Raw genomic sequence first — 26,304 nt, 5'->3', positions numbered from 1 at the left:
CTAGGAAGCAGCAGCCAGGACACAGGATCCCCGCCACCTCCTTGCCCTCACAGGCACCGGAAAGTCCACACTGCAAAGGAAGGAAAAAAGAGTGTCGCATCAAACGAAGAAGGGAGAGGAAAAGGCCGAATGTACGTCAGATTTGGCCCTACAATGACAGCGGGCGAGCGGTATCACAGCCCGGCCCCCCATGCCACGCCCCTGAGCAAGGAAGGCGAGACCCGGCCCACCCTCGCCCGCGTCCGCCGGCGGTACGGCCGCAGCTGCAGCCGCCGCCCCGAGCCCGCTCCGCCCCCGGGGCTGGCGGCGCCTGCGCGGGGCTGGTGCCCGGAGTGAGCGGGGCGCGTCCGCTGCCGTCCCGGCGATGGAGGCGGCGCGGCGGTGGCCGCTGTGGCTGCAGGGCCTGGCATTGCTGTGGGGCCGCGCCGTGGCGGGGCTGGAGCAGATTCGCACCACGGTTCCGCCGGCACCAGCGCAGGGGTAAGGAGGGGCGGGCAGCTCCCTTTCCTTCCCGTGCGTCCCGCGGGTGCGGCCTTCCCGGGCGGGCCTGCCCGGGGTCCGCGCTCGGCCCTGGGCACAGGGGCACGACAGGGGCACGACAGCGGGCACGGGCACAAGCTCGCCCCCAGGCCTGCAAGGGTCCAGTGAAGCGCCTTCAGGAGAGCTGCGGAGAGCTCGGGGCTTGCCGTGGTGCTGTCCCCCGGCGCGGAGCCGGCTGGTTTCCGTGGGGCGAGAGGGGACAGCCCGCTCCCGGCCGAGGGACGGGCTGGTGGCGCTGGGGTTTGCCGGCCTGCGGGGCCGTGGGGGTGTCGGGAGCTTTGCGGCACGGAGACAGCATTCACAGAACCGCAGGATAGGGCAGATTGGAAGGGACCACAGTGGTCACCTGGCCCAACCTCCCTTGCTCAAGCAGGGTTTGCTCAACCCTGGGTGATGATGAGGAGTGTGGCTCAGGAGAAGCTGGCGGAGATGCTCGTCCCTCCCTGTTCTGTTGGAATCATTTCTCTCTTCCCTGCTTCTGGCAGGCAGTTGGTGAAGCTCGGCCTCAGATTTAGTTGCCACCAACAGATGTGACCACAAAGGTGCACGTCAGGTTGGCTGGCATCAAATTAGGGTATCTCAAGTGCACCTTGGCAGGTGTGTCTAGATCCCAGTTAGAGATGTTTCATTTCCTTTAGGGAAGGGTTTATACTTGAAAAGGGAGTCTCCAGCTTTTTGAGACAACTAACTTGAAGAAATTCAGCCTCGGTAATTCATATTTAGAAAGCTTGTTTGTTTGGGTGATTTAAATCTGACTTTGAAAAAGTAATGAAGTATTTTTTTTATAATAAGCATGGTGGTACTCTGTGTTGAATAATCCCGTTTGAAAATTTTTGAGTATAAACTGAGAACTCTTTCTGAACCTGCTTCTCATGTTGTTTTTTTATGAATTGGTACCTGGGCCTTACCTTAGGCTGTTAATTGGTACCTGTAACAATTTAATTGGTACTGGGTAAACTAGTAAGGCGGTTTTCTATATGAATATATTAATTAAAGATAAATATACTGGTACATAAAATATATTTAATGTTAAGAATTAGTAACAGGAATATTTAATACTGAATTATGAAAAGAAAATACTGAAATATATAGTTGTCTCACAAGCAAGTAACTTAGCTCAAATTGAGAACTGCCTGTGACTAATGCTCCATTAAAGTTAGAATTGGATTCTTGATTTGGAGATCTTTTCCTCTTGTATTTGTGATATACTGAAATAAGGACAAGCTTGTTTCATTAAATGGTATAAAAAATTATCATAGGAGCTACAGTTACTGGAAGAAAAATCCAGATTCAGACTAGGAAAGGAGATTCCCCCTCATCTTTCAAGTAGTTCATCTAGGTCAAGACTATGGCATGTACGTGGTCCTGTGGGCAACAAATTATGTCTGAGTTATGGATAAAAAAAGACTTGTCTTAAGATGATAAACATGGAGTACTTCTAAAAAAAGTAAATGTGAACACCAATAAGTATGTCTTTTTTTTTTTAAATTCAAAGAAAATGCACATTAAGTACGTCTGCATCACTTGGCTTGTCAAGCTTCTGTTAAAGTTCTTATTGAACTCTTGCAGATTAACTTTGTGTCCTATATTTGGAAGTGGTTTTTATTGTTATTTAAAATCATATTATTTGGAGAGCTTTATCTTTTAAAAACTCTTTTCTCCCAGAAAAAAGTTAATGCCTTTGGAGGGGGTAAATCCTAAGCAAGGGTCAGCTTTTGCAAGGCTTCCAAAGCTGCAAAATTTGGAATGTTCTCTAAATTGAAGTGTGTAAGTTCTAGAACTTCAGCAGAGATACAGGGAGGCTCTTGGGTTATATCTTCTGTGTTGTCCTTAGAGAAAGCAAGCAGAGGTTAAAGGTAAGCTTGAATTGTTTCCCTATGTCTAAGATTGAACTTAAATGTTTTTTACCTCTGTTTGCTGCAGTTCTCCTCAAATGGAATTACTGAGATTTCATTATTCAGTCAAAATTATTGCTTGTATCTAGGATTAGAAAAAAGAAAAGGTTAAATATTATGATAAATGCTTGACCTTATGGAATAAAAATAAATATATAATCTCTGTATGTTTTGGTTTTGTTTGCTTTTGTAGCATGTTCAGCACTTTCCCAGAAGTCCTGTGAAGAATGTCTCAAAAATGTTTCGGTAAGATTTTTAACATCTTTTTTGATTGATAATAATTTCCACTTAATATGAAATCAAATTGTTAGGCTTTCTTTGGCTGTTTGTTTCTTATTTAAATGATAGAGTCAACTGATTTGTTGCTGCCCCTCTGTCACACCTGATGCCAATGTGCTTTCACTTTGCCAGGGTTGCTCCGTGATTTGGTCACTTGGGGTGTTCCTGTGCTTTGTCTGGAGAGGACAGACTGAATGCAGGCTTCCAGTGTCAGTGTGTGCCTAGGGCTTTTGTAGCTCAGCTGAGTGAGTTGGTGTTGCTGCTACCCCAGACTCATCCTCATTTTGGGGGCAGCACTTAGTTAAACGTCCATCTAATAAGCTCAGTCTTAGGCAGTTAAAATGCCTTGCTTTTCTTGTATTGTGCTAGGAAAACTGGGACATTAATGTAAATAAACTGGAAGCGCCTTTCTCTAAAGATGCCCCAAGAAGTGCCTGTAACTGAGGCAGAGTGTGTCAGTGCTTTGCAGATGTTCAGTGTGCTGGTCCCTCCACTGACTACATCAGACCATGTGTGCTTAAGACTGCCAGGCTGGGCCGCTGTCGGTAGCAGAGTGTTTAGATTTGCAATGAAATTGCAATAAGGCAGATGTTAAAATGTTAGAATTTGTTTCTCTGTTCTTTGCTGAAAACTTTTTTAGCTCTACAATAAGGGTTGTGATAAACATGCAGAAGGCATTAGTCCCTGCAGAGCAGAAGAAGTGAGAGATTATTTCAAATTCAAACTTCAGATGTCACTGAAAAGAAATATTTCAGGAGTCTTTAAGTTGCATATAAGTTTCCATTACATTTTCACTAGGGAAGATTGAGAAATACCTGAACTTACCTGCTTGTTTTATGCATATTTTGGCTTTTTAAGGGAAAAATATTAATTGAATCGTATTGATGATTGTGTATTGTCAGATTGTTTTATCATTGGAAATGAGTTAATTGAAATATTTTCTTGTACTTCAACCCCTGCTCCAGTCAGTAGCTGTGTCAGGTATTGCCTTTTGGGCTAGACACATTTTCAGTAGTTAGATGCAGGGGTTTCCATCAGAGTGATACAGCTGGCCTTTCTGGGCTCCCAGTTGTCACCAACAGTGTACAGTAATTTGGCTTAGGAGAGACCTCATGAGCCACCTAATCCAGCTTCCTACTCAAAACACATCAACATTACATTCAAAGTTTAACAGTGACTTTTACTATGCCCCCTATTAGTTGTTGGTTTTGAGCTGCTAATTCTTATTAAATATTTGAACAACAAGAAGAAGCATATTCTCATCTAACATCCTTAATTAAAAGGGCACGGTTTTTGCAAGGTGTATTCTATTTTCTTAGTTGTTTTTGTTGATGTGTCTTTATGGGTATGTTTAATTTGTACAGTCTAGCAACTACAAAATACTAATAAATTTTTCTTTTATCCACACTTTTCAAGAAAGCAGAATCTGCTGCAAATGGTTTCCTTTGTATTTAATGTTTTGTAATCCATTAAGAGAAAGATAACAGGCTTTGTGTAATTGAGGATGTATGACAGAGATGTTCTTGATAGTACTGTTAGATAAAGCATAGTTCCTGTCTGAACTCTTTTTATAATGAATCCTAAAAAACTCTTCTTCTATTAAAGATTCCTATTACTGTTATTCAAAACTATTTCATTGTTTGAGTTGTGTAGTAAACAACTTCTAAATAAATATTTATTTTAAAAAATGAAAACCAAAACCTAAGCTTGATACTTAGTGATGACTTTAAAAGCAGAAATGTTGTGCTGCTATTTTAACTATAATATACATAAAAACTTTAAAAGTATTCAGGTATTTAAGTGTGTGTAATTACGGTACTCAATGTACTTTGCAGCACAGATTGGATGAGGCTGTATTGTTCATTACCTTGCAGCAAAAACTCCTGTAGAATTAAAAGGATTCTTTACTGTTTTCCTTCTGTTGATAATCAAATACAAGGCTGAAGTAAGAGTATAAGATTATATTTTTATTCCTTAAAGATAGGAGATGTTTTAAAATTCGGACCAATCAGCGTTCTGATTTTGTACTTCTTGTTAATTCCAATAATTTTAAACTCAAAGCTATTTTACCCTCAAGAATGCAGGATACCTCTTACTTGGCAGTATGTTGCCAAATATTTTCAGGCTAGTGTTACCTGTAAATACAAAATGTTCTTACTCACAATTCAGTTTAGGTTTTACTGAGAAATTGTACAAGGACTTCTGTAGGCTTTATAATACAAAGTACTTATATTTCTCTTATTCATGTAAGAAATCTGTCTTTGGAGTGGTGCACTAAATTATTAGCTGTTTTTGAAGATTAGTAATTTGGGATTTTTCTTGTTTCTTTTGCACAGTGCCTTTGGTGTTACACCAACAACACTTGTATTGACTACCCCGTAAGAAGTATTCTTCCATCATCTTCATTGTGTTCTCTCTCAAATGCTCGATGGGGAGTTTGCTGGAGTAGGTACTAATTTTACTTTTGCTGTAGAGAATTATTTATGAGTATGATTGAAGTAAGACTACCACTTGCTAGAGCTGTTTCCTGATAATTTATTTGGAGGGGTGGGGGGAGGAGACAGTGGTTGTGATTTTGAGCCATATCTCTCATCTTCTGGACTTAGAAACAGTCATTCTTAAGGTTTCTTTGTGAACAGGCAGTGTAGTTATGCTGATCCAATGGCTTTAAAACATTTTTACCTTCTTTAAAATTTCTGAAAGTGTTGGATGATTTGTCTAGATCCACAGTTGTTTTACTATATTCCAGTGGCAGTAGTGAACCAATACCACAGTCACACAAATAGAGTCACACAGCAATTCTTGAATGCTATTTTTGCTTAAACAACTGAAATAACAGTGTAATTGATGGGTACCAAAGGCAATGGAGATAAGGTTTAAAAGGAACATGCGTAGTGCCACTGTAGGTTGTAATCCTGCATCATTTAATTGTTCTTCAATTTCCATTTGCTTTCATGTTTTACTACAAAATACAGCACTGAGCATATGCCGCCATCATGGTGAAATATTTGGAGCTGGTTTTGCAATAATGTGTGTACAGATCTAAATTCAGACTAGACTGGAGCAGAGAACACCTAAGGCATTGGAAAGCTTCTCAAATGAAACAAGAGTACAGCTTCAGTCCAGCAGAGCAAAGGCTTGCTGCTTTCCGTGTGTTTGTGCATGGACACCAGCAGGCTAAAGGACAAAATCAAGTGGGGATGCACTGTCAGTGACTGTTGACTGAAGAAAGTTATCGTGCTTAGTGCAGAGAGATTATGCAGTAGTCTAAATTAGGGTAGCAGAAGTAGAAAAGTGTTGTTAAAGTGGAACATGCAAGTTTCTGAACGCTACCACTTAATGATTGCTGCAGAGTGACTAGATTAAACAGTACAGATGAGCTTTATCAATTCTATATTCTTACAGAAGGACTTTGTGCTTTGTTTTCTGAGAACAGGCATTTATGCTTAGACTTTTGTTGGAGTTTTTTAGGGTACACGAAGTATATAATTGCAGTGATAAGGCACACTTTTAAGAAAACTGGGCTTGCAGTCATAGTAAAGACTCTTACTATGAAATGTTTAGCAGAGTTGGTTCTGAAAGTGTAGAGGGTTGACTCCTGCCAATAGCTAAGTACTCACACAGCTGCTTGCTTCCTCCCTCTCTCCCATGGCCACAGTGGGATGGAGGAAGAAAAAGGAACAAGAGCAAAAAACCTTCTTGATTGAGATAAAGGTGGTTTAAAAAGGGAAGGAAAAAGAGGGAGAGGAAAAAAAGGCGATATTTTTTTCCCCCACCCCCCACAGGCAGACTGACGCTCAGCCAGTCCCCAAACAATAAATTCCCATTGGAATTGGTTTTCCCCTTGGAAGCCAGTTACTCCCTCCACTTATTTTTACTTTACCTCATTGCTGACCATGAGATTATATGGTGGCCAGTTTGGGTCAAGTGTTCTGTTCCCCTCCTGACCTCTCCCAGTCTCCTGCATACGTCCAGCCCTGCTCACTGCAGGGAGCAGAGGGACGGGGGGGGGGGGGGGGGTGGGAAAATATTTTGGTGTCCTTCAAGCCTGTTCAACAACAACCAAAACATTGGTGTGTTACCAGCATGTTTTAGCCAGAAATCCAAAACACAGCATCAAATCAGCTGCCATGAAGTAACTTAACACTCTCAAACACACCGAGTAGAGAAACACATGTTGTTTTCTACTAGTACTAAGGGTGGTCTTGACAGTTTACTGATGCTGTGGAAATGGCTTCTAGCTTGGGTGCCATTTGTGTTTCTAGATTGACTCTAGCTTAAACACAGAATGAAAACTTCATAATGGAGCACATTCTCAGCAAAAAAAAAGTAAAAGTAGGAAAAAAAACCCCAAACCAAAACAACAACGAAAACCCCCTCAAATAGGCATTTCCTTAATAGATTTTTTACAAATTAAAGGTGGCAACATGCCTTGGGTTATATGGTCTTACTGAGAGTGTCCCCTACAGACACAGCAGGAAAATTAATTAACTTGTGATGGTGTTTTCTTCCTTTGAGTAAATAAAATTAAGAAAATAATGTTGTTCACCCTTGCTGAAAATGAAAGTGAATATTGCAGCTTTCAAAGTCAAAAACAAATGACTGTTCCAGTTACAATTTTATATTAATAAGATGTGTTGACAGATTATTAACCAGAGTGAAGTGACGAAGAACAGTGTAGCTTAATTGTTTTGGGTGTTTTCATGAATAGTAACCAGATGAAATCGGTACTGATGACACATATGCAGCCTGACAACTGACAAGTCTTTTCCTGCACTTTAATAGGTTAAAAAAATCTTCTTTGCTTCAGTTAAGTAGTATACCTTTTAAAAAATTAAATTTTGTTTAAAACGAATTTTTTTCTTTGCTGGATGAAGTATATTTAATCGTTTGTAACTTGTACGGAAGTAACAGAATGAGAAATGTGGTTTTACTTAATGTCTGTTCAGTGTAGATTATGCATAACAGCAATGTTTGAATGTGGTATACTGCATTTTATCTGGGGTAGTTGAACAGAATACTATGGAGGTTTTTGCATATAGGGATGAAAAAATGTCTGGAAAGGAGGGGAAGAATTATCAGGAAGATAAATTTTACTGATGGAGTCTAACAAGTTGAATATATTCATGTTTTTCAGTAAACTTCGAGGCTTTAATTATTGCCCTAGCTGTGGTAGCTGGACTCATTCTGGTGTCTATAACAATCTGTTGCTGTTACTGCTGTTACTGCAGAAAGCGTTCCAGGAGGTAAATACACCTATTTGTTTCCTTTACTAACACTGAGTCCTCATCTTTCCTATCTACCTACAATTTTTACTCTCCAATATACTAAGAGTATTTTCATTTGGAAGCAGTTCTGGTCACTTTGCTTTATTTGTTTGAGAAAGACAACAAGATAAGAGATATTTAGTGACAGGTGGAAGAGATATTTAGTGACACTGGAAGTGATGCTGGAGTGCCACTGAAGTGATGTTTCTAGTGGTAACAGCACTGATGCATTCTACTTTAGGTAAGCTATTGCTTTATACTTCTACATTTTACAGTTTCTTATTAACATTGGACATGAAATCTTTCAATGACCAAATAAATCCTTGCTTCTTGTGATAATGGTATAAATAATTTCTTTCAAGGCAAGCTCACGGTACAGCAAAAAGGGACCAGGTGAGTAACAAATAACTGAGCAACAATGTCCTGTACAGCACTTGGTATCCATCTTTCAGAGTTGCTCTAGGATCTGTCAGCAGTCAGTATCTAAGGAGTTAGCTGTCTTTGCCAATTCAAAAAGATATTCTAAATGTAAGGTAATACTTCTTTGCTCTAAGATACTAAGCATGATTTACTTCTTTTCAAGGAAAGTAATGCTGCAAAAATTAAATGTTCTTGATCTTGGAGAACTTGAAAAAGATTTTTTTAAACTGGCTTCTCTAAGTAGCGAATATTAAAAGGAGGGAAGTAGTTGATGACTAGATAAAATAGGTATGTCAGTACTACAGTGTGAAGTGGAACAGTACAACATGCTGCCATGAAGCAAGTTAACACTTCCTTCCTTCTCACCCTTTATCACTCAAGTTTTACAGCTTTCTGGACAGTGTAGTTTCAGCTAGCTCTGTTCTTTTCATCCTTCAGTGCTTCTCATGTGAATAAAATGTGGACCTTATTTCTTCGTCTGAAATGACTTCTGTACTTTTTAAAGTACCTTTGACTCATTGTTCTTGTTTGAGGGTTGTTTTTTATTTTTTTTAAAAGAACTTACGTAACTGTACATAACTTACGTAAGTTTAGTGCTGACCTTAAAGCCAGAGAAATACAGTACATGTGTGGCTTTAATGAAATGTGAAAATAATTGTAAATAACATCTCATTCCTTTCTCTGTTCCCTGAGGAAGAAGCACGTACCTGTTCTGTTGGTAGATTGGTATACCAGATCTGCCCTAGTGCAAAAATAAGTACTCTTTAGCCCTGTGCTGATAAGCCTTGATGTAAAGAAGAGGTTTAGATCTTACATAAGATCTGCCACATCCTCTGCGGAACAACTGAGTAGGCCCCTGTGGCTGACATGTCAGCAAATAAAGCTTGAATCCTGTGAAAAGAGATATTTGTGCCAGACTTCAGTTTTAGTAGCTAAGTTGTCAATCAGTACTGTAACATCTAATTCTAAAAATAGAGGGTTAGTTGAGAGTCATCTTATGCCAAGACTCCAAAGGTGTCAAGCTTAATCTTGTGACCCTTAGAGGATTTAAAGGTCTTGTCAATCTGGGGTCCAGCTTATTTGAGGAGGATTCAGAATGTGTTATTACACTGAAGCCTGGTACATTATTGGCTTTAAGCCCACTGATTCTCAGCAGGAATTCTTTTGCTCTCGTCTCCCTTATTTTTGGGGACTCATTTTCCACAAAATAAACTTTCTTTTTTCATGAATAGGAGGAAGGAAAGGTTGTGCAAATGTAGTACTAGATGTGTTTTACTGACTCTTTAGATGTATTATCTGAGATCTGAGGTGTTTTGCACCTTGTTTTGCAGAAGTATCAGTGTTTCCTTTGAGCATTCTTAAGCTGTGGTGTTTCAGGGTTTGAGAAGCCAGCACTTACCTTTTCCTTGAACACAGAGAATACTTAGGTGCATTAACCCCCACATCAGTAATGTAGTTGGCTCACCCATGTCCATCCTGCCACAGAAATTCCAGGAATATTGGTGCAAGGTTTTTATTTTTATCCTGTGTTTTTGGTCTTCTGAGAGTCTGGTTCCACGTACTTGAGACAGTTTCATGAACAGCTGTTATTCATGAAATTATACTGAATAGACTCTCAGGAACTTCAGTTATCAACCATGTTTTTATTTGTATAGTCTCAAACTTTCTGAATTTGGAAGAAAAATTCAATTAATTCAAAGTATCCAGAAATCAGAAGGTACTTAATGGCCTTTAATTACAGGGAAGAAATGTATTTTCTGAATCATACAGCAGCATTTTATTTATTTGAAGTTTTCATATTTTGCAGTACCAGTTGTGAAGATTATTGCATAGTTATAAGACAGTGGGGTCTCCAGTAAAGCAGTTTTACAGGAGGGTGCCCAAAAATGGGAGCTTCTAGTCTTGCTGGACATGCTGCTGTGCAGAATTGATTAGTTTTCCAAAAGGGTCCAACATTGTTTTAAAATAAAAGTGACCTGTTGCATGTGTTTCCTGCTCCCCCAAGATTCTTCTAATTCTTTAGGTGGAAAAAACTGGAACTAAAAAATTTGTTTGTGAAACATTGTATGAATTCTGAAGTACTGGTTTGTACTGAAATGACTAAAATGTTCAGAGAGATATGTGGACTGTCTGAGCACATGAAAGAATTGAATTCGTATTTCCAGAGCTGAATGTGTCTGACTTTTGTGTATTAAAGCGTTTGACATGCTGTAATTAACCACTGGATGTCACTCTTGCTTAACTTAGATATTGGTGGCTGCAGATGTGTGGTAATGCAACTGTTCAGGTGTATTAATATTGTAAATCTACATCTCAGACACCTCGAGAACTGTATTCACTTTTGGAAGATGCTGAGCACTTGGGCAAGCATGGCAGTTGTCCATTACTAATCCCAAAGGAGTCATCATAAATTCTGTCAGGGAAAAACTAACAGAAAAATTGTTTGACGTTGGCTTTAGAGTCCTGCAAGTCTTACACAGTCTATGTAATGGTTAAGTGAAGCTGAGCTTTCTCCAAGGCAGGTCACAGAGCTAAACTGCGACAGAGCATTCAGTAGAGCATATCTGCACATGCACGGCTCAGATGTACTGTGTAGGTTCAGCATTTCCCAGAATCACACAGCTGATACTCAGGTAAATTCTTGCTCATTCCAGAACAGACTGCTTCCCTGGGGGCAGCTTGAGATTGGTTAGTAATGCTTTTTGGAAAGATAAATTGTTCTGGCATCAAAGGCTTATGAACCATCAATCTTCCTCCAGAGGCAACAATGGACTTAACTGTGCATGTGCAGAACACTGACTCTGAAGTGGGGTGTGACACATGAGGAAAAGGGCAGTTAGGAATCCTGCTTCTGGAACAGTCTGCATCGTCTTCCTGAGAAGCTGTAAATAGTTCTGTGGAGACTGAAGGGCATATTACTACAATTACTAAAGCATTTGGATATTAAAAAATGTGAAAGGATAATGACACAAACTTGTCGATTATACTAACTCAGCTGGGAAATTTTACATGGCTATGAAGTCGTATCTCTGGTCAGACTATAAATTCTTTTTGAAAATAAGTAAAGTAACTAAATAGTGATAGCTTAGCAATAAAGTGGCTTTTTCTTCCTCTTATGCTTTCCTTCCCTCCTTATTTTTCTAGCAGACTAGATGATGAAGAGGAGCAGCTAGCTAGGAAGAGAGAGGAACGAAGACTACAGTCTCTTCAGAGGTAAGTCTTGACAGCTTGACATATAGCTATACATTTCCTGGTGATGTAGGAGTATTTTGCTTTTCTGAGAAGTAAGTGGAGTACTGAACAAAGAGGCATGTGAAGTTAGGCATGACGCTGTCAGGTTTTTACAGAACAGGGCTTTATTATGAGAGTGATGAACCTGATTAGGAGCTGTGTTGCTGTAAGTGGACAGAGAGCAAACAAGTTGATGCTCAGTGTGGCAGGTACCATGAGTGCTCTGTGCCAGTCAGGATCAAACAGAAGGAATGTGTCCACTCTCTCCTGGATCGATGTCTGCCTCTGCCATGAGTTAATGTCTAAGTGAGCTGGGATTCAGAGGTGAGACCCACTTATTGAATTCATTTGGTAATTGTTTCTTTCTTCTTTTAAAATTTGTCTGGGAAAAGTAGAGAAGTTGATAGTGAGATACCTATTCAAAGTCTTGGTCAAGAAGTGGAAAACTTTGGCTCAGATCTCACTTTAGCCTTAATTTCATATTGCCATCCTTTCTGTTAAAGCTGCATAGCACAGTGTAAAAAGAAGTGCAAGAGTCATCCATGATAGTGTTTCTCAGTGAGATCAGCATTCCTTCAGATTTTTATAGGTTTTTGGTTTGGTAGGTTTTTATAGCTTAGTTTTACAGTGACTTTTCATGAGTTTTAAATTTTTCTTTAGATAAACAATTTTTATTGATAGGGTGGTGATGTCTAGTACAGGCAAGGTGTACCTTTTGAATCATACTTCCTTTCATGGTCTTTATTTTGGAGATTCACAGCTTCAGCGAGACAATGGTGTCCTAACTGAATGGCAGTCTTGGAGTTGTTGCATGTGGGTTTGAATCCTCATGCACTGACAAGGAAATTAATTAGGTTTGCACTTCTCTAAAGACTCATCTGCCAAGTAACAGGTGGGCACCTTCCCTGCCTTGCTGACACCTGCTGTTTTCTCCTCAGATTGATTATTAGTAAGAGCGGGAGGCAGGGAGCAAGGCATGCTTCCACATGAGAACTCTTGGGGAGCTCTTGCATGAAGACATTAAGTTTCTCTATACAAACGTGCATGGGAAGACAAGGCAGGTATCTTTCTGACTAGGCACAAAAATGGGAGTCAGAACGGTGATCTTACAGATGTACCTGCTGTTGCTCGTGTATCTGACTGGCAGGAGCTGGGAGAATCACTCATCTGAATTCCATGCATCTGTTTACTTGCTCTGAACTGCCAGGTTATGTAAGCAAACACAGCAGTGCTTTGCCCTGAATCTGATAGTGATTGACTCTGAAGTAGCACTGTGATATTAAGAAGTAGAACAGATCCTGTTGTAATGGGTTAAATTGATGTGTCCTTTAGCCTTGTACAAAATTCCTAATCTTGCTGGCAATAGAAAGAATTAGAATAGGATACAATAAGGATGTAAACCAAATAATTTTTCAGAGCACGATGAAGTGCAAAGTTCAAACAATAAGTGTTTGGGTTTGTAATTATTTTTTCTTCCAAGTATTACATACTGGCAGTTTTATATGACTATTTCCATTTTCTACTAGTGGTATAATACAGTTCTGTAGCTTTTAAACTTTCCAAATTTGAACTTAGATTATTTTTATTCTGCACAGATTTTAACAGCACTGATTTACTGTTGCAATAGTGCATATTCTGCATTTGTAGTCATTTAAGGAACTGTAAGCTTAAAAGTAACTTTCTGAAAAGAATTAGATGTCTTCTAGTGTAGTTGAGCCAAAAGTAATGGTTTGAAAATGTGTTTCTCAAGTGTAATAGTGACACTAGTTACCACTTTAGATTGTGTGTAAATGCACTTTGCTTCTAAAGTAACTGAGAGTTGCTGATGCAAAGAGAATTCTTAATTTTTTTCATGCCTAAGGCACAACATTCCTTAACCCAGTGCTATGCCAAATTTGTTTTACGTAAAGGTGTTCGCAATTCCATGAGGGTTTTGATTCTGTGAGGTTTGTATTGTGGTGGATAAGTTCAGTGAACAGTCTCAGCATATATCCATAAGATTGCTGGGATCCACAGGATGCAAGGACATAATGAATCTGGGGCTGGGAGAAAAGCAAAGAAAGCATTTATTTGGGGACAGAGTATGAAGGACTTGCCCTTTCATCATTGCAAGGTAATGACAAACATTATCCAAGAAGAGAACAGATGCAACTTCGTTTTCATAAACATCTGAATTTGTGACCTGAAAATGTCAGACTTGAATGTGCGTGGAAGGGTAAGAAATAGGTGTCCAATTTAGGAAAAATGCTCACACACAGTTTCTCAGATAAGTTATGTTGAATATTTGCAATGGATCAGAAAAAAGGGGGAATTCTTTACCTGCTAATCCAATTATAACTAGGCACAGCACAGTAGGCTGAGTGCTAGTATGAATGTGATGTTTCTCCTATAATGCTTTTATTTCTAAAGAGGAGGGTTCCAGTGGAGAATATCAACATTTTTTTGTATGCCAAAACCATGTGCCTTGTGGTGAAATGTACATCCTTAATTATGCTACTTTGTTCAGTTAAGACAGTACTTACCGGTGTTTGTTATAAAGCAAAGACTTCTGACTAGGTGTGTAATAGGGGATGATTGTGTTCCATAACCTTTCCACTGTGATTTGTGTATCAGCTTTAAATTCTTGGTACAGTTAATCTGTAGGAAGTCTGATGCTTCTGGAGCGTAAGGTGTGCTGTGCACACACCGAACAAGTGGTGTTGCACCAGGCAATTAGCAACACAGAGCTAATACCTTGAATTTAGCCTAGGAGCAAGGTTCACTGGGAGCAGACTGCTCTGCCAGAATGATTGCTGCAGCCCTACTTAGAGCAGCATTCCTCTTTCCCAGCTTGTCTCAGGACCGTGTCTGTAAAACAGAAACTGTTTTAATTGCAGGAGAGAGCTTAGCAGCAGCCCTGGGGTATTTCCATGGTCTGAACACGCACACATACTGTGTGTGTGGCTGGGGGTCATGGGAAAACACAAGGAGTGAGCCACTTCCAGCAATCAGAGCACCTCATGCTGCCCACTGCTTGCTTCCTCTAAGACCTTTGGAGGATGCATTGCTAGTAGCAGGCTGTAGAACAAATTAATATTCTCACCAAGCCATTTTGGACAAGCAACCTGCAGAGGAAGACACTACCTTGTACTGTGTAGTCCTTCCTTTTTACTGTGAAGTTTTCACATAGTTTATGGAAATAGCTGAATAGATGTTCAGATAAATATCATGGGAGGAAAATAGGCACAGCATTGACCTTGTGTCTATCTGGTTTTGTTGCTTTTTTTCTTGTCACCTTACATGTTGTTTTTTTCCTGTGGGATACAGCTACTTCAAATACAGATGTTCATATCAGTTGGCAATGGAAGGTGAACAGGACTAGCCTGACTTCATTTCATGATTCCATTAGTGAATGGTAAAAACAAAGTAAGGAGGCCTAAGTTCCATAGTTTGCTCCATGGAATGTTTTTTGTGGAAGGTTTAAGATGATTGCAGCGCCTGGTATTTTCTGTCTTTTCAGGTACACTGTAAAAGTCTGCTTTTTAAATTTAATATTTGTTTGCATTAAAATTCAGTTAATTATGGATACTTAAGTGTCTCTTTGGAAGATGCCTGTAGAATTAAAAGTAAGGGTAATTAATTATGTTGGCTCTCTGCTTGTCTACACAAGGATGAAACTAGCTGTCAGTTTACTAAGAGGGTTGAAAATCACTGGTGGTGGTTAAAGTTTGCACTTATAGTGAGGTGCATGAGGAGAATAATGTCTGGAGTTTAATTTTTTACTTAAAACAGGTATCTTATTGCATAGCTTTAGTCCTTTATTTGACTTCGTCATCTCTAACATGAAAAATCATTTTTAAACATAGCATTGAGTAGTGAAGAATTTTCTATACACTAAATTATTTACAACTTCCAATACATGGTATATTTATATGTTAGATTTATATAATTTATAAATCATTATTTATTTTAAAAGTTTATAAACAAAAGCTAAGCAATGAGATCCAGTGCCAAGTATAATTTGGTAGTGTACTGATAAGGGAGAACAAGGAGACAGGCCACGGAAAGAAAGGATGGCAGTTTATTTGTGAAGAACCAAGTATGGAAAATTATTATGTGAATTGTTAGTATTGGGAAAAATACTTCCTCAGTTTACAGCAGTGGGGACAACTTGCATGAGAAGCCAAGACTTTATCATGTATAAGATGGAGTAATAGCAGTAGTATTAAGAAACAGAACCAAACTGGAAGACTGAAGTGACTTGAGCTGATCTTAATGCGAGATGTGGGTGGTACAGTAATTCTGGGTGGCTGATGCAGGGACTGCGTGTTCAGAGCTGTGTCTGGTTCTTCTGGGTTGTGTGTACCTAAGCCTTACTTAACTGAGCAAGGATTTAGTCATGGGTGAAGTGATGCCATCATGGCTGCCTGTTAGAGTTTGAATGTTTCACTGATATTAGTGGTTTTACCCTTCAAACTTAATTAGCTGTTCAGTGGTTTGTTTTGAATAGCCTGGGGAAGTATCCTAAAGTCTTTCTGAGGTTTAGAGCCTACACAGCCTGATTTTGCCCCATGCCCTTCTCAAGCAGGTGCTTTCTGAATTTGGAACTAATTCACACTGACTGCTGAAGTACTGAGGTTTCAGTAGCTGAAACTGCAGCAAGGAGTCTCCATTACTTCAGACAGGGTATGCAAAACAATGAAGAAATGCCCTTAGTACCACCAGTAATAAACCTGGTTTGAGGTCATGTGAGAACTATACAGTAGAAAGGTTTAGCTTTATACAGAAGGCTGCTTTAAGCAGAATTTCTCTATTCTCTTCCTGAGATGCCTTGCCCCATATATCTTCCTCTTATGTACCACAGAAAGCAGAAATCCTGTTGTCAGGTTACCTTCAATGGGTAAATTTGTCTCTTCTTTTTTCTGTTCTCTTCAGTATCTCAATCCTGACTTTCTTCTTCTACATGAATTTGATTACCCTGACTCTCCAGTTCCTCTTCCTGCATTTTGGCCAGGTTGCTTTGTTTACTATGCTGTCTGGGCTTAATAATGCAAAGAGATGTAATGGACATGGGTATCTCTGGGAAACAGTAGAAGGTTTTGAGTCTGTCTGTCTTGTATGGTTTTTCTCATCATGCTTTATCTGAATGCTTTTCTGGAAGTGCAGTTGCTGGAAAAGGCCAGTTCAGCCCTTCAGCTCTGTAGGAAGCAGGATAATTGCTTCTGAGGACCCACAGGATCTGATTAGCAGTAGGAATTGTTTGTAGGTGGAATATGCATAGGGCAGATGGGATCTTTGGTGAATTAAGCTGTCACTGCTTAACAGCTTTCTGCTGAATACGTGCAAATTGGAATCCGGCAAAAGTCACAACTTGTCTAACTGGGTTGAATTTTGACAGCATGTAGCAAAGGCTATATTTTTAATTTTTTTCTTTTATTTTTGTTAGAGGAACATTTTTTTGCCAAATTCTATGTTTTTCCCTCAAAATATATAAATCCTGGAGCATACTCATGAAGTAGTTGTGTAGGAGCTTTTATGTTTGGTTTTTAAACTAAGCAAAATAGATCCTTCCTTTGTAATACAGGAAAACCATTTGAGAAGATGGAATTTTTTCCATTTAAATGTTTTTCATTTTTTCCCCCTTCACTTTTGCGGAAGGAAAGGAGAAATTGACTCATCAGACACTTAGTTTATGTGAATAATTTAAGTTTGGTAATATTAGATACAGCCTTGAAAACTGTCTTATGGTCAGAAAAACATAAAAACCAGTTTATATTTAGCACAATATTTCAATTTATTCTCTGCTTAGATGCCATGCTGGATTTTAGAAAGCAGTAGTTTTCACTCACACTTGCTCTACATCTTAAGCAAAATAGCACCTTTTATCTTTTTAGAATTATTACATTGAATTGGTATTCCAAAGTATGTTCTGTGCACAGCTAAATTTTACAATTATGCTCCCTGCTGGAAAGCATTAGGGAGTCTTCCAGTGTAGTGTAGTGCCTTGCTTCTTATGTATAGATGAACACCTTAGTGTGTGTATGTGAACATGTATGTGGATGCATTACTTTCATATAGAAAAGTATTTCGTATTGTTTATTGTTATACATCTTATTTTCACATTATCAGTTAGTGAGAAGTTATGGGAAGTCTTACAGTGTATGTAGATACTCACAGATAGTGTAAATAGATTATATAACTGCTAAGTGATTTTTTTTTTTTTTTTTTAATTTGTAGTGTAATTACTAATACTAATGTAAAAAGTGCTGTTGGTTTTTTTGGATGTAATTACAGTTTGCTTACAGCTCAGAAGAGTCTGAATGTTCTTTTGATGCCTTTATTTCTTGCAGGAAACATGAAAGAAAACTGAAGCATGATGAAATACGTAAGAAGTATGGTATGTGTCATCTTGTTTTGATACTGTGTCTAAATTGATTCCTTTACCCTAATTATTGTTAAAATTCACAGCAGACATAAGCCGCTTTATGAGCGATGCAAGTAATCAAGCCCAGTTTTCTACTGGTGCCTGTCTTCTGACACCTGAACACCTGATCTCAGCACATTATACTCCTGTTCTCTTCCTGCACTGACTGTCCAACTGGGCAAGAAGACAGTGTGCTGGATGGGGTGTTTGCTTGGGATGGGCATTTAAATACATTGATTAAAATAAGTGGTTCATTCTATCTGTTCCTAAAATAGAGGAATGAGTTTGAGGGCTTTTTTTTTGTTATTGAATGTGATAAGTCAACCTACTTGAACTTTGCTATTGGAGTCATGGCTACTGAAGGAGGAGAGACTGACTAGTAGATGGCAAGCTTTTTAAATCAAGCTTGAAAAAGAAGGGATGAAGATACAGCCTCACATAGGGATAAAATATTTTTTTCTTTGTTTTTAAGTGGAGCTGTGGTCCAGTTGTAGAAGAATTATCACAAGACTGTAGGACCTGCTGTGAAGGCTCTTACTATGTAGGCTTGTCAGTGCTTGCACTTTTCATTTGATTTGTTCCTAGGGTTAATAGTACTGCGTATTCAGAGACAGATCTGCTAAAACTCTGCTGCATTTTTTATTATGCAAATTGCACTAATGTCAGAGAAGGTGATTCTAGGGGTCTGAACAGTCAGTCAAAGCTGCTAATTTTCATCCTCTTGTTAAACTGATTGGCAGAGTCTAGGAATGCCTTCATGAATCTGCAGCCTGCCCTTTGCCTGATGCAGAAGTGATATGGACAAACTCTGTAGGGAATTCTCTGCATGGAGAACGTTTGTAAAAGAATAATCCTTTGCTGTAACGCAGGAAAACTACACTGTGAAGCTTGAGCTTCAGGAGAAAGAATGTTGTAGAAACTGGAAGTAATTTTTGTTAAACATCAGTCATGGAAGTTGTTCTGTGGTATTTTACAGGATAATTAACCCTATATCTCAACCACAGTTCAGTTTCAAGAAGTGTTTGAGTGGTTGACAGCAATAGTCCAGATGTAAAAAAAGCAAACAAAATCCAAGCGCAACATAAAACAACGGAGGCTTTTTGTGTTTGTTTCTCCTTAGAAGAGACCTCACAGTCAATCTCAGCAAGTTTCAATCATTGGGAAAGATCTGGTGAAGAACTTAGGGCAGTGGCTGTGTCCCCACAATCACTTGCAGCTCTCAGTGCAGATGTACCTTTGCATCTCCTGGATGCAGCCAAGGTGCAGGTCCTGGGTGTGGTATCACAGTTCCTGTATCAGAGCCCTGCACTGGGGTTTGGTGATGTGAAAGCTGCATTCAGTTATGTTCTGCTTGTGAAACCAGTTCACTTGTCTCTGCATGGCCCTACATTTTACTGAAGACAGTTGTCTGTTCAGTGCTTAACTTTCAGACCTTTGTGGAGTGCTTTGCTGGATCTCGTTGGAGTACTTGAGTTCCCGAAGTTGAAAACTGTATAATGCAATGCCTCTGGAATACATACATAACATTCAATAAATCAAGTATTGCTTGTAGCTGTACTGTGCACACAGTCATTGGAGAGCTCATGTCATTTTGCCTCCACTATCAATGAATTAATGAGAAACAAGTTTGTATGTTCATTGTGTTAATGGAAAGTGTTCCTTCTTGTAAGAAGGCAGACATACTCCTTCGTGCAGTTATGTTTTGCAGTGCAGCTTACCTGCACAAGATTGCAATTGGACTATAAAACTTAAAATTTATTAGCAAACTTCTGTATAAAGTTTATTGACAGGTTTGCCGTATTGCCTAAGCAAAGATTAATTTGTATTATCATATACATGAATTTGAGGCCTGGAATCTCATGGTTAATTTTTGTCTTAAAGAAAAATATAAGTATCACATACATAAGGATGTATGTAACTGAGGAAAAATGAAATACAGAGTATGTAAAAATTTTGAAATCCAGAAATATAATTGCTGTTGTATATAAAGGTTGCATTCTGATAATATGCAGGCAAATAATTGTCAGAATAATTCAGTGAGACATAAAGTAGACTTGGATCTTCTGTTCACATTTTTTACTGTCTAGAAAATACAGATGTTAGCATATTAAACATAATCTAATAAAAATTGCTGGAAATAATTATGGAGGCACTAGATTATTTTGCACTCTTACACACTGTGGAGAGGATTCTCAGTTAAGTAGGCATAGATGAGTGGCAGAATGACAATGACTTTGTTAACCTGACTCTGTAGATTAAGATGATCATGCCTGAAATTTCAGTATTTGGTTGGCTATAGGGGAATGCCTTTTCCCATTTCATCCCACAGCTTTCCATACCCCATTTAAATGGTAATTACACATTTATAATGCACTGCAGGTGTCACTCTAGCCACAATCCTTTGGGAGCATTGGAAGCAATAGAGAGCTTTAGCAACCAGGAGTACACACATTCAATTATTTCTTTGTTGCACAATTTGATAGTATTTTTCATTTGCTCACATATATGAATGCAATATGATTACACAAATTATACGTTGACTCTTAGGAAAAATTTAAAGTAGAATTCAGAGTACTTTGCAGCTTGTGTAGTACACAAAGGAGCTACAATTTAATTCCTGCTGCATTTGCTTCTATTGTGTGTTCAGTATAGCATTAGTGAGAAGCTGGTTTATTATTTATTTATTTCAGGATTTTGCCTAGTATTAGTGGCAGGATTTTTTTCATTTAATTTTTGCAAAATGATTGCCATTTCATTGCTTTAGTTCTGCAAAGGTTTTGATCAGCTATTTTAATATGCAATCCTATCTCGTTTATTTTGTGTGAGACATTGATTTTTATATTCAATAGTTACCACAGTAAATGTTTCTTCTGTTCAAGGTAGATACTTTGCCTTGACCTTCTTTAGTGTTCTGAATGCAGGGCAGGAGAACCTTGCATTGCCAAACACTGAAAGCTATTTAGTTTGTTTTTTAAGAATATAGTTGTTAATCTGGGGGGGCTAAAAATAAGGAGGAAAAGTTTAATAAGGGGTGAAAACATGCAGCAAACTAGGTTGGGGGTTTTTTTCAGCCATACACAGTCTCTTGTTAGTATTTCACTGGTTAATTCTTGTTTTGGGCCGTGTTGATACATGATGAGATTTAGATCTCAATGACTGGGGACCTGCATAGTTAGATGGTATACAATATAAATCAATATGCTGGAAAGAGGTATTAATTTCTTTTGACCATTGCTTTGTCATTTCATATTTAATAAGATGCCTCATTATTTCGTACAAGCTAATGAAAGATACTTGACTACTGTACCTTCCAAATTTTTGAGTGTTTCTTAGATACTGCTAAGTAGGTCAAACACTAACCTCAAAATGAGGATAAATAGAAGAACTTTTAAGTGACCTGTGTGTCAATATTCAAGTTGACCAGTAATATGTAATGGACTTGATTGCAAACAAGGCTCCTGAAGATACAAACATCTGGTTTCTCTGAACCCCTGAGGGTAAATGACAGCTTGGGTAGTGGCTCTCATGTCAGACAGGAAACCGTTGAGAGGCAACTCCTGTCTGGTTCAAGGCAGGACAGGAGCTTCAGCTGAACCAGACGTGCTGCCCCATTAGCATGGGCTGCCAGTTCCTTGGAGTGGCACTGGCAGAGCAGCTGTGGCAGCTGACAGAAGCTTTTTGTCATGCCCCTTTTTTTTTGTATGTCTCTCCAAATAGTTTTTGTCCATTTACTTGAGCCTGATGCTTCTTCAGAAAGAGTTGTTGCAAGTGATGAGCTGCTGTCTCACTCCTCTTACTTAATGTAATTGTATGACATACTTAAAATGCTGAGGATAAAAGAAATTTAAACTCTGGATGGAGTTTCAAGAGCAAGGCTGAAAGCAAAGTGTATCAGGTATTGTAACCCCTGGTTATCTTCATTTGGAAGGAGGGCTTGCCATTTCTCTTGGAGTCCATTTTTCTGGGAGATCAATTTCTGAAGTCAGAACCAATAGTGTTCGCGCTGGATTGACCCATAGTTCTTAAAGCCCATTTAGTTCCAGTATTCTGTGATGAAGCAGTTGAGAGTACTTCAAGTTAGGCATACTAATGCCTGGTTGGTGGTGATTATATCTGTTCACTCCTAAACATAATTCAGTGAAATTAAAGCAAGTGCTTCCCAAAGTGGGAATGGCATTTGCAGTGAGGAGTAAAAGTGACACATTCACTTGAAATACGAGAATTAGTTTCCAAAATGGCTTTTATCTGAGTGTTTTGGGGTAGGGGAAGAGAAAAGTATATTCACTCCTCAGAATGGTATAGGAAAGGTTTATCAGGACTCTTACACAATCCTCTGGTTAATTTGAAACTGGCACTACTGTATGTGGACAATCTTTTCCATTGCATTTCAGCTGTTCAAGCTGTAAAGAACAGTATCTAGTGTTTTACTGTGCTACTTTCAGACCTGTGAAGTGTTGAGTATGTGTCCTGAATGAAATACCAAAAAAATGCAATAAGCACTTGCCAGACTATAGAGAAAAGTCTGCAGGCTATGTTCATTTTGTCAGGGAATCTGGTACCACTTCTTGCTACTTTGTGGAAAGCTTTTTGAAGTTAGGTGCGTTTATTTGTAAATGGAACTTTATGAGTGCCAGGAGTTTATGCAATGGCAATTGTAATAATAATGGTAATTTCTACTGTTGATGCTGATTTTCTGTAAATGTTGTGTAAATGTGTTTTGTATTTCAAAGGGGTGAAATACAGAAGTACTGCAATTTTTTTTTTAAATTGGACTACTCAGTTGTGTTTCAGGTAGCTAACCATACTAGGATCCATATAGCCTAACTGCCAAAGTATTAACAAGTCTGGAGGAAGGAAGAGGGGGTGGTGATGCTCTGGGAGTAAAATACATGTTTCTTCTATCTTTGGGTTGGGGTTAAATTAATGCAGGAATGTTACCTGAAGGCACTAAAGGTTGAATGGCAGGCCAAGGATAACAGGGTTTTTTTTATTGTGTATTAGCTTACTTGACAGCTAGAATAGACTTAGTGGACATCACAGCTCTTTGTTTAAATGCATGAAAGGTAAGATTAAAATTTGAGAAGTAAATTTCAAAATCTGAAAATATTGTAGATTATTTTTGACAATTATGCATCTAAGCATATTCTTACTACACAAATGCTTAAATTTTTATTTTTTCAAAAACAATTACAGAAAGGGATAGTACCTCTGATACCTCTATTCACCTATATCAGGTGAATAGACTGTATGTCATGTTACCTGGCTGAAGCTTTATAAATGTGACTGGCTTCCTCCTTGGACAAGTAAGGGTCATTATATATGAGGACTAGCTTTGATACTAACATTTTACGAGTTGACTGCTGGTAATCTTGTTTATTTGAGTGATTATAGGACTTTTTATACTTATTTCTTATTCCAAGTATTTACTGTTCCCTATCAGGTAGTTAGTTGCAGTAACTGATACAGTAATCAGCACTGAGCAGTTGTGCTGCTTGATTGACATCTTAAAATAACCTGGCAGTTCAAATGAAGCTCACCAACTGCACAAGGTAGGAAAAAGTGTAGTCCGCCTACAACACCATTAGGTTTTGACTTTCAGATAAAACAATGAATGTTCAATATCTGTGTGCAGGCACACATGGAAAGCAGGTATGGTGTGAAAAGGACTGAGGGGAGTTCTTACAAGGTTTGGCAGTGACTAGAAAAAAATTTTTTTTCACTATTGTGTATCTGAACATTTGTGATTTGGGGTTGCTCAGCTGCACTGTCTTCTGTTTCCATGCCTAGACAAATGAGCTAGAGAGGAGTCCTTGTCATACAGCACTATAAAAATCTTGGCAGAAAAGATAGCAATAGTGGCCTTTCCTTTCACACCAGAAGGTCAGCCTCTGGACTCTTACAGGACTCCTTTATTTTCAGTCTTCTGCCTACCTCAGGTTTAAGTGTGGTTTAAAAGTCTCTCTGAAATAATGACTGTGTGTAACCGTGATTGCTTGGCTAACCCTCACAGAGGATGCTCTGCATATCCAGGCACTCATCATAATTGGATGGCTTTGCAGTGCTTTCTGTGACAGTATTCTAGTATAAAGTCATTAAGAATCTTTGTGATGGAAACATACTGCAACTTGGATTAAGTGATGCTCTTGTTCTGGTCCCTGGAGGTTTTAGTGCATGTAAGAAGTGATCTTCATTTCTTCTTAGAGGTTATTGTCCTGTTGCAGAAAAGCTGTAAGTGGCTGAATGTGACAGATGGTTGAGTATAACTGAAGTAGAACTAAGTCAAAGTAGCAGCATCTTACATTTTAAAAGGATGGTGATCTTATAGTCACTTGCATTTATAAACTGGCTGCTCAGAATCTGTTCTTCTTGAGACATCTCTATGCTTAGGTTTTTGTCCACTTGATTCTCACAAGTGCATTTTTTGGAATATACCTCACAAATGAGAAATGCTTTTTCCATAGTAATTTTTCACAGACAAATGTTCTCTCCCTGCTAAATCATTAAATACTTATGCATTATTATAGTCTGAGAAGTAAGAGTGCTTAGGAACACTTTCAATTTATTGTAATACTTGTGTATTAAGGTAATAGATCAACTGTTACAAGAATTGCCTTTTGGATTTGTTACATGCAGTTCCTATTTTAGTGAAGTCAGCAACTCAAAAGTTTTTCTGTAGTAAAAAAATGATAAATATTGTCCCATTTGGTTTTACAGGTCTTCTTCAGGATTCTGATAACCCCTACAGCAGATTTGAGAATGAATGAAAATGAGCACCTTTCACAAGAGCTGTAACTCCAGAATCCAGGAAGACTGTTTTCATTTGCCCTTTGTGTTCTTTCACTTTTGATTTTTTTTGTCTCCAAAGTTTTTTTTTTCCTGGTTGTAAAACTAGAAGCAGCTGAAGACTTTCTGAAATAACACGTTTCTAACTTCTACCTGTATAGAACTAATTTTTTATAAATGTTTACTGAAGTTTATGTTGGTTATCTTTCCTGCTCTTAAATCTATATTTTCTTACTTGATTTAGATGGTTAATAGTCACAATAATGTGTTTCAGTTCAGTCTTAACTGCCACTTAAAGCAGTTGTTCTCATGTTCCTAAATAAAGAGATTATATATATATATATCTAATAAAAAGCAACATGGAAGCACAGCTCCACATAGCAGAAATAGTTGATGAAAAATACATCATGCCCATTCTTGTGGGTGGAGGGTTTTTTGCCTGGAAAAAGATCTTCCAAGAGTGTAATGTGTAAGGATTGACAGGAGCATATTTGTCTTTGAATAATTAAATTCAGTTGTGGGAATGTTCGTAAGTACTTTGGATATGGCACTGATGTGAAAGAGAAACCAGTTAGCAAAATTGGAAGAAGGTCATTCTTGAAACAAACATAGTTATGTGTTCCTAAATTTAAGAAACATTAGTCTGTGTGAACACTTTATTCTGCAAACTTAATGTATATTGGAAAAAAAGTATTAAGTTGCCCATATTCTGCAGTTTACCAGGGCTGACCCTGGCCAGCAGCTTAAGCACTGCCCAGCTGCTTCCTCCCTCCCTTGGGAGGATGCGGGAGGGAATGGGAACAGCAAAGGGTTGAGATAAAGGCGCGGTAAGTGAGAGAGAGTAGTGGGAACAAACTCTGCAAAGGCAATTGCCACCTCCCAGAAGCAGACCTCTGCCCAGCCTCCCCTCCATTTTTCTTGGTGAGCCTGCAGTAGGGTCAGTTTGGGTCAGTTTTGGCCAGCTGTCCCAACCGTGTCCTCTCCCAGCTTCTTGCTCATCCCTGGCCTACTTACTGGAGCAGGTAGAGTGGGGGAAAAATGAAACCTTGATGCTGTGCAAGCAATGCTCAGCAAAAACCAAAGCACTGGTGTGTTACCAGCACTGTTCCTGCCACAAATCCAAAGCAAAGCAGCACTGTAAGGGCTGCTATGAAGAAAGTTACCTCAGTCCCTGCCAGACCCAATACAGTAAGAAGGCAGTATTTTTTTAAGCTTTTATTGTTCTTTTGATATTTCCGTAATGTGATTTACTTCCAGTCTTTCTTTTCATAGAGGTGTTTCCTTGAGCACTTTTAGTAGCTTACAAGTATGTGACAAGCAAAGAGCTCCTCTGTGCCCCCAGTCTAATTGTACATTCCCATTTATTCTGTACACTTTAAATCACCTCCCTTGCTGTTTATTATCTGTTAAACAAATGTACAGTATTGAAGGTGTTTGTGTTATTTTTTGTCCACGTTCCTAAAATAAACTCTTTTAACATCTTGAA

General features: G+C 38.8%; 1 protein-coding gene across 2 annotated transcripts; it reads left to right on the top strand.

Annotated features, from left to right (window-relative positions):
• Positions 1 to 304: 304 nt before the first annotated feature.
• LOC104689342 (PTTG1 interacting protein) lies at positions 305 to 26,304 on the top strand. 2 transcript variants are annotated; one of them, XM_039549502.1, is made up of 7 exons: positions 305 to 479; positions 2,629 to 2,681; positions 5,051 to 5,159; positions 7,852 to 7,960; positions 11,549 to 11,614; positions 17,962 to 18,008; positions 24,750 to 26,304. In XM_039549502.1, exons 1-7 carry the CDS (start codon positions 365 to 367, stop codon positions 24,797 to 24,799), a joined length of 549 nt encoding a protein of 182 aa, XP_039405436.1. In that variant the 5' UTR covers positions 305 to 364; the 3' UTR covers positions 24,800 to 26,304. The 2 variants fall into 2 exon arrangements, with proteins under 2 accessions (XP_039405436.1, XP_039405435.1); XM_039549501.1 differs by having other exon boundaries at positions 306 to 479; positions 11,546 to 11,614.

Source organism: Corvus cornix, chromosome 2 (genome assembly GCF_000738735.6).
Source record: "Corvus cornix cornix isolate S_Up_H32 chromosome 2, ASM73873v5, whole genome shotgun sequence".
Lineage (NCBI taxonomy): Eukaryota > Metazoa > Chordata > Aves > Passeriformes > Corvidae > Corvus > Corvus cornix.
This window is presented reverse-complemented; position numbering and strand designations above follow the sequence as displayed.